Consider the following 13,915-nt stretch of genomic DNA (forward strand, 5'->3'; position numbering starts at 1 on the left):
ACATTCTTTATGATGTCCATAAACTGGGTCAATATAAAGGTGAGAAGGGAGAAAGTGGAAATAAGCTTTCAATTTTCAAGCACTTATAAAAATAACTCAATAACTTTCCTTGGACAGCCCACTCAAACAATGTCCATTTGCTGTGATGCATTCTCTTTCTCTCTCTTTGAGAATGAATATCAGTTTCCTCAACACTGAGCTTGGCGAGTTAATCTCATCAGCTCCGTGATATAGACAGGCTTATGCACGGAGCGCTGGGAGGATGGCTCTCATGAGCTCGGGGCTACTGGGTCAGTATCGATAAGCTCCAGAAGCGTGGACGGAGAAAAGGGAAGGATGGAGGAGTACGGAGTTGAGACACGGCGAGCTGAATGAGCTGCTTAAAAAAAAGAAAAGAAGTCTGAGATGCCAGCTGCTGCAGACAATACAGATAATGAATGGACAAAAAAGAAGGGGGAAAAAAAGGTTATTTTTTCAGTACTGTTAGTCTCAGGGGGTATAAATGTTGATGATTTTCCCACACTATAGATGGAAATGCAAAATTAGCTTTCTGGAGCTGCCATATTTAGCAAAGATTTGTCCTTACAGTATGACGTCATAACAACAACAAAGCCCCTGGAGAATCAAAGCCCTTGTGAAAAACAGTGTAATTTGCTGGACATAGAGGGTTAATTATCTACATGTCCAATATCTACCTGATTTGGCAGTGTACTGCAGCTGTAACTACTCATTTGCATTATTACTTAATGCACCTTTTATTATCTTAATAAAACAACTGTGTACGGAGCTACTTTTACGCAACAAACTCTTGACTAAAATGAGTGATCAAAACAGCTGGAGAATACATGACTACTCATTCAACATGTTAACCATTTCACCTATTTTATGCTGGAAATAACTTTTGTAACAATTCCCAAAAAAAAGGCATATTATCTCATAATAACATGGTCAAAAAAAAATAAATCTTTTTCTTTTGCTGTGATTTGTTTATTCGGGGTTGAGTTGTTATCACCAGGGTCAGCGTGTGTGTCACTTCACAGGGACAAGGTCAGGTGATAAAACTGGCTGAAAGAGATAAATCTGCAGCCATGTTCCACCACCACCTCCTACTGAAGGCTATCCACATAAAAGCAACACTAATGTTATTCCTTAAAACGGTAGATAACCCAGAAAGTTATGAGGACATAAACAAGTTGCATGGTTTATCTGTAATCTAATATTTACTGTACCACAACCTTGTGAGCTCATTCCTTGACCCAGCCAACAACCACCCCTCCTTATTACTCTTCTCTCTATAATCCAACATCACATTTCTACATTATGATGAATCAGTTTACTTGCTTTAATGTCTTATGATGGATGAGAATCACAAGATTTCAAAAGAAATGGATACAGAGAGAAACATATTACAACAATTCTTCCACCACTAAAGCTGCCGACAACAACTGACACTGAAAGTAAGCTGCCAGCGGAAGGTAAGCTTTTGAAGCTGCCACGCTCAGTATAATTTTGTGCAACTGGAGAAGATACCTGGTGCAAAACCTTGGACAACAAAGAAAAGGAAGATAATAGATGCCTTTTTTTGTTTGATCACAGTACAGGCTTTGATAAACACTGGCTGCATATCAGGCACTTGAATCCCTGGAGTGGACTCAAACACACCCCCGCCCCCCCAAAAACAAACCCTATGGGTATGTTAGCAGAAATGGCTAAAAATAAAGAGTTTAAGCTTATTTGCAGTCACTGACACGTAGTCCTGTACGTCCCATGCCTATGGGTACTTCCAGCTGAGAGTTTGTGAGGGTCTATGGTCTCCCAGGAGGTGCTGAATGCACGGTGGGAAATAAAAGCCCTGCGTACTTTGGGACCATTCCCAGAACAAAGCTCGGTCTGAAGATGTCGTTATCATAGGCACAGGGAGGGGAAAAAAATGTCCCAGTGAAGGATTAAAAATGTTTTTCTATAATGAGCCCACATAACTTAATAAGTGTTGTGACTACACTGATGTATGTGCTGTTTTCTTATTCGGTTTTGGTCCAACACACTGAGAAATATCCTGTGATGACTGCTTGCTTTTACTGCACCGAGGCCCGCATTTACGGGAACTTTACTCAGCACTCTTGACTTGACCTAAATAGCGGCTAGAGATAGAACATTTTTAAAGACATTGACGGTTCCAACTGGATTTACATTTCAGTGACAAAAGAGAAGCTGAAGAGAATAGGAATGTTTTCTATTCCTAGAAGCAAATGTGACCACTACTGCATCAAACTTCGGAGTGTTTACACCACATACAAGCACGCACTTTCACACTTTCACTCAATGAGTTTGTCACAAACACATTCTTCTGACACACAGCTGTGTTAACAGCAAGGAAATATGGGTTTAAAGTGTGAAAATGGCCGATGCCACTAACAGGCAGAACATAGTAAGACTATGAGAAATGCATTAGGTTTTCTAGGAAGTTATAAAGTCACAGAGGTTTTTAACAGAAACGTGAAAAATATATATTATAAATCACTTGTGTAGAAGTTAAACTATGGCTTTCAGCCATAGTAGCAATCGGATGAACTCGCATGCCGGTACAAGAAGGATGAGCAAAACCTTTCAATTAAACTGGATTTCTTTTTCCCTTATCATCATCAATAATGCACCAACATATTTCTATTAATTATCAAACAAACAGCAGCACACAGCAGTACAGTACTGTACTACAGGTGCAACAAGCTGCCTCAGCGGTCAGGAACCTTTGACTCTCTAAATTCTGACCAGTTCCACAGAAAAAAACTGAGTCCTAACAGACTCTTCTTGGTTTAGTTTTAAGGCAATCAGCTCAGAATAAAAATGTCTGTAGGGACCTTCAATAAACTGCAACTATGAAAAAAGAAAAAAAAAAGTATGATGGTCCACTTACCTGAATAACCTCTATTCCTCTTTTCCTGGAAAAGAAAATAACAATAAAAACATCAGTCATTATTTTATTACAAATAAACTAAACATGACCATCAATTTCCATGCCAGACAATAAAAGTCCTAGTGGACATCAGGTGCTGTAAGTGAGGATGTTTATGCTCTCTTTGTAACTTAACACTGTGTCCTAAGTGCTTAGACTCAAAGATTCAAAAGGTAAAAAAGATTAATAGGAAAAATATAAATTAACTTGATTTCACTAGCTGTATTTCCTTTGTGCTCGTGGATTTACATTGATATAGATGATTCATAAGATAAATTGACTAGAAACCCAAAAATGGTAACAGTGGAATTTTTGTTGCACTTTTTCCACCCACATCTACATATGTTACAGCGCTTCCTGTAATGGATAAGAACCAGGCATAGAAATCATATGTGTGAACGCCAAAACACTCCAATTACAGTGAGGTTAATATATCCTCTCAGTCTCTGTGAATAATTCATTCAAGGGGAGTTTTCCTTTTTGTTTTTACTTAACGAGTGTGCCAAAGCCACACAGAGTGGCCCACATAACTTTTAACCTTTTGGAGGCAAATCTGTCCTAGCCTCCTTCACTGAGAGAGGCTTTATATATCATTTCTCTTTGGGGATAATAAAGTATTATTGAACTGAATTGAACAAAGCAGAATTGAAAAGGACAAAACACATTAAAGAGCAGGTATTTGCACTACCCTTGTTAAACTGGTTTGGCCTCTCTGTCTCAGTTTCTCCGCAAAAAAAAAAAAAAAGAACACATGACAAACTCGAATGGCCAAAACAGCCAGCTTCTTGTTTGGGGAACTTACAATGCTGATAAAACAAGTAGTAGAGCATTACCACTAACCCAACTTGTCCACCCCAGCTGTTTTTGAGGTTACAGTTCCATGGTAACAGGACAGCAGCCATTCACCTCCAAAACAATGTGGATATTTAATACTGCAGCTGGCGTGTTTTATCTCCAGTGAATGGGGCCTTAGTTTCGTCCCATCTCAGATATGGAGATCATTTGCTCTCTCACATTGTTACACGCCAGCAGACTGAAATGGTTGAGGGAGAAGACCCACCAGAAAAGCAAAGCAAGGGTCCGCCCTTTTTCTAATGGCTTGACAAACAAGTTCAGTATTTAAAAGAAAGGAAACAAAAAACAATTAATATACTTTTAACAAACTGGCATGCAGTATGAATAAACTAAAAAACCCAGATTTATTACAAACTACAACACACACACACACACACACAAGGGTGAACTATTATTTTGGAAGTAACTAGGTATGATATGATATGATATACATGAAATTATTATGATTAAAAAAGCACCATCTCTGACATTGGTCTTTTTAAATCTAAAATTAAAACGTATTTATTCAGGGTGGCTTTTAATACCCAGTAGTGTGGCGACACTTTTTTATACTTGATGTTTTTATATGTTCATATGTTTTATTCTTGTTTTATTTTGTTGTATGTTATGTAAAGCACTTTGGTTCACCTTGAAGTTGATGTAAGGTGCTATACAAATAAAGTACATTTACATTTACATTTACAAAGTACATTCAATGTAGCATTTGGGGAGATTCAAGAGTGATGCTCATCATGCTTTTTAACTCATCATATTCTTCCATCACAGCAGAAAATTGGGTAGTTCAGTCAAACATACAAGCATATTGTGGCTAGTGTACATCCTCGTTAGTCTTGATTTAGGCGGCCTTGTCTTGAACTGGCCATGTTTTCATAATATCCACTGACGCTCAAGCTATCTTTGTGCAAGGGCATCGTGCTCTTTCAAATCAGGTGCATGTGATTAAGAGAGAGAAGCATTTTATGCAAACCAAACACAAACCCAAGTGGTTCTAAACAGCACTGATCTCTTGAGTCCAGCTGTGCTTGACAGGGACAGATGCTACAAGGAGCTCCGACAATGTCAGCTGCATGCCACGTGAAGAAAGGGGATATGATCGTGAAACATGGATCACCTTTCAAAATACAGCCAGTCTTAGGACCAGCATGTCTATAGGTGAAGTTCCAACTGAAGCGCATTAAATTCAATTCAAAAAGGGATTATTTATCTTTTGCAAAAATGTGTTTTACATTACCGTATGTTCCATCCAGAGAAAATCTCCATCTGACACTTGGCTGACATACAGGTCCCCAGACATCAGAGCATTTATCACCTTTATCATTTTCTTCCTTCTCTAGATTTCTAATATGACTTTAGAAGTAAATTGACCATTTGAAGAGAAGTTTCAGTGACAAACTGGAAAACAGTTAATCAAAGGCTTATGCATCCACTGCAAATGATATCTGGTACTTTTTGATATTACGGTACTTCCATTTGCTCTCTCTGGCTAAATGCTGTAACTTTTTCTTCTTGATCTTCTGTCACAAACACCATCTCTCAGCTACCCTTCATGTATAACAGATTTGAGGTTGGGGGGATGAAAGAAAGGGATGAGGTGGGGGGTTCTCAGAGATTTATGAAGAGATTAAAAATGTTTTGTGGATTACGGTGTGGTAATCTGTGCTAGCTCAATCAGGTCACTGGTAAGGCAACAACCTTGTGGCAAAGGTGAAAACCCTTCAAAGCACACAGTCAACATACCTGACCTGCTGGGGTACATTCTATGTCAAATGACTCGTGAAGCATGAGATGTTTTTTTAATTCTCTCTGTGTGTTAATTGCTGTCATTTGTGTTATTTTAGGGTCACTGCATCCCTAATGTAACATATGCTTCAGTAATGTTCAGGCAACAGCCCCGTCCATTATACCATTTATCAGAATCATGTCTGCCGAGAAAAACACAAATGTCTGTTCTTTTTTTACATAATTGCCTTTGCCAGACACTGATAAGCTCCAATATAATATGGCAATAACAAAGTCAGCCTACGATCACCGTAAGAATCTATCAAGTATGTCTCAGCAGGACCTGGAAAAACCAGTCCATGCATTCATCTTTAGTATCTTGACTATTGTAACAGCAGCTTTACAGGTCTACCTAAAAAAAAGTCAGATAACTGCAGCTCATTCAAAACTCTGCTGCTCGAGTCCTTACTAAGACCTAGAAAGTGGACCACATCAGTCCAGCTCTGAGGTCTTTACACTGGCTGTCTGTCCTTCAGAGGACAGACTTTAAAGTTGTGATGCTGGTCAATAAAGCTTTGAATGGTCTGGGAACAAAGTACATCAGTGACCTCCTGACCTGGTACGAACCATCTACACCCCCAGGTCATCTGGATCCCTTTTTTTTGTATCCCCTTAAAAACAGCTTCCAGAGTCAGAACCAGACATGGAGAAGTTACCTTCAGTGTCTATGCTCCACATGTCTGGAACAAACTCCCAGAAAGCCTCACATCAGCTAAGTTTATTTAAATCCAGGTTGAAGACACACTTGTTCTCGGCTGCATTTGAATAAAGTTCCAAATCTGCACTGTTACTGTTAAGCTTGAATTTCAAAACTTGATCACATTTTAACCAGTTTTTATCTATTCTTTTTCTTTGTTTAAAATTGAAATCATGCTCTTTATTTCTTTATTTGTTCTACTATGTGATGTTTTAATGTCCATGTGCTGTCCAAATAAATTTGCCTTACCTATTCATTTATTTATTTTTCAGACAAACAAAAATGTCAATTAAAAAAATCCTATTCTGATCTCAGTGATACCATCCCAGCTGGTAGAAACATATGATTCTGCAGTGGTCACAGGAGAAAGTGTTTGCCACGTTTAACAGCAAGGAAGATGGTTATTTTTCCATTTACATGAGGCTGTCATTGAGTTCAATGTTGCAAGACAGCTGACTAAATATTAAAAATATCTGGTAGAACTTCCCATCCCAGTGCACATGAATATGATGCCTCTATTAAAAGTTAAACTTGAACACATTGCACTCTTAGATTTTCACAGTGGAAATAAGGTCTGAAAAGTAAAAACTTCTAAAACTTGTTGTGGAGTAGACACAATTTATCACTGCATCCAAAAATGCATGATCTATCTCAGAAAGACAAAACATATGAACAAGACCCTGAAACACAACCTCCTGTCTTTGCTCAAATTAACTAAATTTGACTAAGTGGGAAAATGTTCTGTGAAAATTAAAATTCTTCCTGGAAATTACATGTGCAGCATCATCTGGACGACAGAAGAGCAAAGGACCATGTGGCTTTCCAGGAAGGTAATGTTTTTTTTAAATGTCCGAGTTTTAGAGGGCTTAATCTGTGAAAGTTCCCTTAAGACGTAATGTTTCAAGTTTTGCAGATCATGCTCCCCCCCATAAATATGGGTCTTCAAGGAAGACCTTTCTGAATTCAGCAAGACAATGACAAACACATTCTGAACGGATTACAAAAGCATAGCTTTGTTGTAACACAAACAGTCCAAGTGACCTGTCTGCAGTCCAGATGACACACCAATCAAAAAATGTTTTGATTATGAATCAGAAACAAAATATAAAAAAACTTAAAAATATAAAAAAAACTAAAGAGGTTCCAAACTGCTGAGATTAAATACATCAAGTGTATATTGAAAAACATTTAATGTTAAAAAAATAATACAGCAACTAGTCTTGTCAGTTTTTTTTTATGAGTTGCTGGCAAAAGGAGAAATAATAAATAAAAAAAACCTATTACTATAATAATCACTGTTTTTAATTAAGGATTAAATTAACTGCAATCAATTTGCTTTGGTTCATGTTAACATTTCAGCTTTTATGGAACAAAATTGGACTCAAAAACAATGTCTTTCCAACACAGCAGAGACAAGAACAGAGCAACCTATCACCAATTTTAAAAAGCTTAAAAACACTCACTGATACCGTGTGCCAGGTAAATTCAAATAAAAACGAAACAAGGCAAGATCTACATGACCTGTCAAGCTTCAAAAGCTTGTAACTCACTGCTATTAGTCAAACTCACAAGGTGTGAATGCGTGACAGCAATTACATCAGCTTCAGGGCAACTCACCTGCACAAATCTGCAAATGCCTGAAAATTCAGTTTCTTCATCTTCTTTTCGCTGAGCCAGTAGCCGACTCTCCGGCCTTTCAGGAAAGTCTGCATATCCGCTGGGCTCCTGTTTCTTCTCTGAGGGCAAAATGATGCAACAGGAGGCTCAACCTGGGGAGAAAGGGGAGAGATTTCACTGTACAAGTCTCACGACAACCTCCTAAAGGCTGATTTATGGTTCCGCGTTACACCGACGCAGAGGTTACGGCGTAGGGTACGCGGCGACGCGCACCGTACGGTGTGCGTCGCCGCGTACCCTACGCCGTAACCTACGGCGTAGCATCAGTAGTTCAGCTGACCCGCGCTAACCTCGGCGGCTAACGTTAGCGGCTAGCCGTGCACTGACAGTCTGCAAGGCATGCAATTAAAAGACGTGATCTACCCCCCGCTATCAAAGCTTGAAACGCCACAAAATCTCAAAACAGATTCGCAACTCTTCCACGTTCTGACTGAACGCCGCCAACACCCACCCAGTGAGGGAGAAACGTTGAAGCAGCTGATATAAAGTGAGGCTCCTCCGTACTGAGCTAACTAACCTAGTAGTTTCAGCGCAGTCCCGCCCCTGTGTTCGTGTCTTCTTCCCAAACTAGCTCTGAGAGGGTCCCATTCCTCAGTCCATCCGCTGGAGAGGGGGGGAGAAGCGAGGTGACAGGTGACAGGCACGGTGGACTCACGTTGAGATGTTGCTGGTGTTTCTGTGTCTGAGCTGGACTGGATGATCACACCCAGGATCCCGCTGCTGCCTTCACGGACACCTCGGAAACACCAGCTCCGCCTGGGCGATTACAGCTGCACTTTCTCACTTTCATCTTTAATGGCAGGGGTGGAAAGTAACAAATTACATTTACTCACGTTACTGTAATTGAGTACTTTTTATGAGTAACTTGTAATTTTCTAAGTAGTTTTTGAAATATGTAATTTTTACTTTTACTCGAGTACATTTTGACCCAAGTATTTTACTTCGCTACATTTGAACCACCCAGAGGTGGACAGAGTACTCGACCCCAATACTTGAGTAAGAGTACAAATACTGCCGGTCAAAATTTAAAGTAAAGTAAAAGTAGCTCAGTCAAAATATTACTCGAGTAAGAGTAGAAAACTACTAAAGGTACTAAAGGTATCCAAAAGTAAATGCTTTTAAGTTTACTTTAAGTAAAAGTAAGAGTAAGAGTAAATTTCTTATTTTCCACATCAGTAAATTACTATATTTTTTCTAAATTAATTTAAGGATCTTTTAACTCTTGTTTCTGAGAATTGGATGTTGAGTTGTTGAAAGCAGAGAGGTAGTTCTGCTTCGGCAGACACAATAAACATTTGAAAATAAATGTCTGTGGTTTGTCTGTGCCCTCGTTTTTTACTCGGTCGAACTCAAACATTGAGTTAAGATACGGCCAAGGATTTTGTGAAAGTCCCTGCTCTGAGTCCGGCTCATTATCAGACTCAGACGACTCAGCGGATTGTCTTTCTTCTCCTGACGCAGGCGTAGCCATTGTTGCGGCTCTGTCTTGACAAACGCAGGCTACTTTGGCGGTATCGTTTTGAGGCGGCTTGACGTATTTCCGCTTTACGTACATCCCAGTGGAGAGCGTGCACTGTGATAGGTCTCCTCCTTTGACAAAAACAGCTTGTGTCCAATAGGATTTTAGGGAAGAAGAAAAAAGAGCAGACCTGAAAGTAACGAGTACTTTTCAGCCTTCCTAGAAATTTACTCGAGTAAAAGTAAAAATATTTGTCTTGGAAATGTATTCAAGTAAGAGTAATAAGTACCAAAGAAATCTAATACTCAAGTAAAGTACAAATCCTCTGGATATGTACTTAAGTACAGTACTCAAGTAAATTTACTCCGTTTCTGTCCACCACTGCAAATTACATTTACTCACGTTACTGTAATTGAGTACTTTTTATGAGTAATTTGTAATTTTCTAAGTAGTTTTTGAAATATGTAATTTTTACTTTTACTCGAGTACATTTTGACCCAAGTATTTTACTTTGCTACATTTGAACCACCTCACGTTACTGAGTACAACATTTATGGTGAAAATCTTGTGGGCATTTTATTTTGGTTTATTGTGAATAGCAGGATCCTGCGGGCATTGGGCACTTTATTTTGTGTTTGAATACTTCGATTCTGGTTTTAGTGTTGTCGGTTGGACAATATGAAAATAGTTTGCACTTTACACTTTACAGTACAGGTTGCGACTGTCCTTTTTGTCCTGTTCTGCGGAAGTAAGAGCTTTTACAAGTGTGGATGTTTAACTTTACTACGCCTCAAAGTTGATTAAATAACTTGTGCTGGATTTGATTCGTGACTCATCCTTCTTTTGCATTAAATAACTGAAAGTAACTTTTACTCAAATTACATTTTAAATGAAGTACTTTTGTACTTTTACTCGAGTACATTTTTTAATGAGTACTTTTACTTTTACTTTGAGTAGGATTTAAGCAAAGTAAAGATACTTTTACTCAATTAAAATTTTTCAGTACTTTTTCCACCTCTGTTTAATGGTTAACCTTTACATTGTGTTATCAATGAGTCGTTTGTGGCAATAAAACGGCGGCTAATCATAAACAATAAAATGACCCTTTATTTATTAATTGCTATTTCGTCATGTTGCCTTTGTATGTATAGATATACGTATTATATTTATATCATAGTTATATTTATATCATAGTCATATTATATTTATATCATAGTTATATTATATTTATGATAGAGCTTACATTTGGTATTAAACAGGTTATTTTTGTAAAAATTATATATATTTATTTATTTATACAAATTAGTGTATAGTATAAAACGTAAATACAGACATATAATTTATGTTTAGTCGTGGAAAGGGGGTGGGATTAAATAAATGTATACTTCCTCCCACTCCTTTTCGAACATGTAACTGAAATATGTTTTTTGATGTGTTTTTTTTCTTTTCTTTATGTGGCGGAATGCCAACCTGTATTTGTTTCTCTTATCTTTTTTTCTTGTTTTGTTTTTTTATATACATATTCGAAATAAATAAACGAACGAACGAACGAATTGCCCAGCTCCGGCTGGGCAATTACAGTTGCACTTTCTCACTTTAATCTTTAATGGTTAACCTTTACATTGTGTTATCAATGAATCGTTTGTGGCAATAAAACGGCGGCTAATCATAAACAATAAATTACCCTTTATTTAGTGTGCACAGAAGTGATAGTCACACCTTTTTTCTTTAGTTAGTTAATATTTATTTCGGTCGATCACAAGTGTAAAAATCAACAGACAAGATAACAAACATCCACAGGTTTTTCCCTGGACTTGAAGCATAAAGCTTATCTTTCCCACCTTTTAACATAATAGAATATACAAAAAGAACAAATGAAGTATCATGAGGCTACACAAAATAATAATAATAATAATAATAATAATAATAATACTACTACTACTAATAATATTAATAATAATAATAATAATAATAATAATAATAATAATAATAATAATAATAATAATAATAATAATAATAATAATAATAATAATAATAATAGCTGTAATAGCTGTAATAATAATAATAATAATAATAGCTCTGAAAACAGAAAGTGAAAAGATGCTAAAGAAACTGACAAAATCAATTTAGGTTGTCATTTCATCTCATGCATGTGTACATTCTTCTTTGTTTGCTTATTGTGCTTCTATATATGTGGCCATTACCTTTGCTTTGAATAATATCTTGTATGCTTTTATTGAGTTTGCTAATTTAAGGTCGTTTAATGAGTTCCACAGTTTTACTCCTAAAACGGATATAGATCTACCCACCTTACATAAGCAGACAGAAAGTAGGGGGTGTATTGGGATTGGCCCTTAGGGCCAATAAACAGAGGTGATCTTTTGTGACCAGCAAATGCTCACTTCTGCAAATGCTTCACCTCTGTGAAAAGACAGGAGGCAGAGCTGGAGGTAGCAGAGATGAAGATGCTGAGGTTCTCTATGGCAGTGTTTCCCAACCCTGGTCCTCGTCCTGCTTGTAGATGTTTCCCTGCACCAACACACCTGATTCTAATTAATGGTCCTCATTAACTTGTCACCAAGGTCTGCACAACTCTGTTGATGACACATGTACATGCAGGACAGGGGGTCCCGAGGACCAGGGTTGGGAAACACTGCTCTATAGGAGTGACCAGATTGGATAGGATCAGGAATGACAACATCAGAGGGACAGCACATGTTAGACTCTAGGCTTTTGGAGACCAGACTGAGATGGCACAGACATGTCCAAAGGAGAGATAGTGAATATATTTGTAGAAGGATGGTGAGTTTTGAACTGGCAGGTAGGAGGCCCAGAGGAAGACCAAAGAGGAGGTTTATAGATGTAGTGAAAGAGGACATGAAGGTAGTTGGGGTAAGAGAAGAGGATGCAGAAACATGCTCAGATGGAGGCAACTGATTCACTGTGGCGACCCCTGAAGGGAAAAGCCAAAAGGAGAAGAAGATTTAGCGTGCCCAGAAGTTCAAAATCATAATAGTTCATAATCAACTTTGTTATAAAAAATAAAAGAAAAAATAAACAGCAAGGCAAGGCAAGTTTATTTGTATAGTACAATTCAACACAAGGTCATTCAAAGTGCTTTACATCAACATTAAAAGCAGCACGACACAATTAAACAGTAACAAGTCAATTAGAAAGGGAAATAGAAATAGGAAATAATGATACAATACAATTAAATAAATAGAATAAATAACAAATAAAATGAAATAAAATGATAATAAAAGAGGTAAAATAATAAAAAGCACAAGTTGTTAAAAAGTAAGGGCAGTAGAGTACAGCAGGTAAGTATTTAATTTAAGAGTAAGCTTCAGTAAACAGTAATGTTTTTAGGCCTGATCTAAAGGAGCTGACAGTTGGAGCAGACCTCAGGTCTACAGGAAGTTTGTTCCACCGGTGAGGAGCAGAATAACTGAACGCTGCCTCACCTTGCTTGGTTCTGGTTCTTGGGAACCACAACAAACCAGATCCAAATGAACCTCAGGGGTCTGGGAGCTTCATAGGGAAATAACAGATCAACCATGTATTTTGGTCCAAGACCATTCAGTGCTTTGTAGACCAGCAGGAAGATTTTAAACTCTATCCTTTGCAAGGATGAGGTTGGGGTAAATAAATACTGCATTTACGGCTGCAGACTGTTTCCCCACATAATTAATAATTCCTTACTCTGTCTCTTCACATTCTTCGGTCTATCTTCGTGTAATGATTGATTACTACGTCTTTTGGGGAGAACACGTGGCAATAGCGCCACCGATTGGAGAATGTGGAAAATAATGTATTGCTTGATATTTAAATTAATTAATCATAGTTAAAATGCCGTTGGCAGTGAGCAACATGTGTTTATCAGCTCTGAAGACGTTTATTGAAGATGCAGCCAGCATGCATGTGTTATTACCAAGTAATCCGTGAAACTAGACAGTTAAGCACTGGTACTAAGCACTTGTGTATGTTAAAAACAGTCCAGCTGCAAGTATAAAAAGGTGTTTTGCTTAAAACAGAATAAAAAGGTATCCTGCTAAAAGCAGAATAAATTGGTAAAATGTATTAGAAACATGTAATTTATATATTGTGAGATGTCATGTAAAAGGGATAATTGTATAGAAAGTAACAATTTTAAGGTCATTGTATATGAAGGCAATTTATATAGGCTAGGTAGTGTATATTTATTTTTGCATATGAAGAACAGCTATGCTGCAATTTGGAAATACATGTGATTGTTTTAATAAATAGGGCAGAAGCGAGGCTTTGAGAAACTTCACTGATCTTCTGTCATGTTTGGGTCTCTGGAAAGCGCCTAGAGACAACTTCTGTTCTAATAGACGCTATATAAATAACATTTAATTTAATTAAACTGAAATTGAATTCTGTCTAATTATTTCCCTGTATTTTACAGGAACATTTAATCTACTCAACGGGCTCAGATCCTGGGTCTGTTCCATATTGCTTGGTATTTAGATTA

The 13,915-nt window shown here is 37.5% G+C and overlaps 1 protein-coding gene across 3 annotated transcripts in view; it reads right to left on the reverse strand.

The window, feature by feature from the left end:
* The window catches only part of itpk1b (inositol-tetrakisphosphate 1-kinase b), a 28,671-nt gene extending 20,004 nt beyond the window's left edge, over window positions 1–8,667 (reverse strand). The window contains exons 1-3 of one of the 3 annotated variants that reach the window (XM_061743391.1): window positions 8,413–8,667; window positions 7,902–8,053; window positions 2,915–2,939 (exon numbers count right to left, since the gene is read on the reverse strand). In XM_061743391.1, coding sequence (XP_061599375.1) covers window positions 2,915–2,939; window positions 7,902–7,996 — 120 coding nt within the window. In that variant the 5' untranslated portion in view covers window positions 7,997–8,053; window positions 8,413–8,667. Of the gene's footprint in view, window positions 1–2,914; window positions 2,940–7,901; window positions 8,054–8,412 lie in introns of those variants that run through there. The other 2 variants (XM_061743390.1, XM_061743393.1) reach the window with 2 other exon arrangements.
* Between the last annotated feature and the right edge of the window lie 5,248 nt (window positions 8,668–13,915).

Source organism: Cololabis saira, chromosome 16 (genome assembly GCF_033807715.1).
Source record: "Cololabis saira isolate AMF1-May2022 chromosome 16, fColSai1.1, whole genome shotgun sequence".
NCBI lineage: Eukaryota > Metazoa > Chordata > Actinopteri > Beloniformes > Belonidae > Cololabis > Cololabis saira.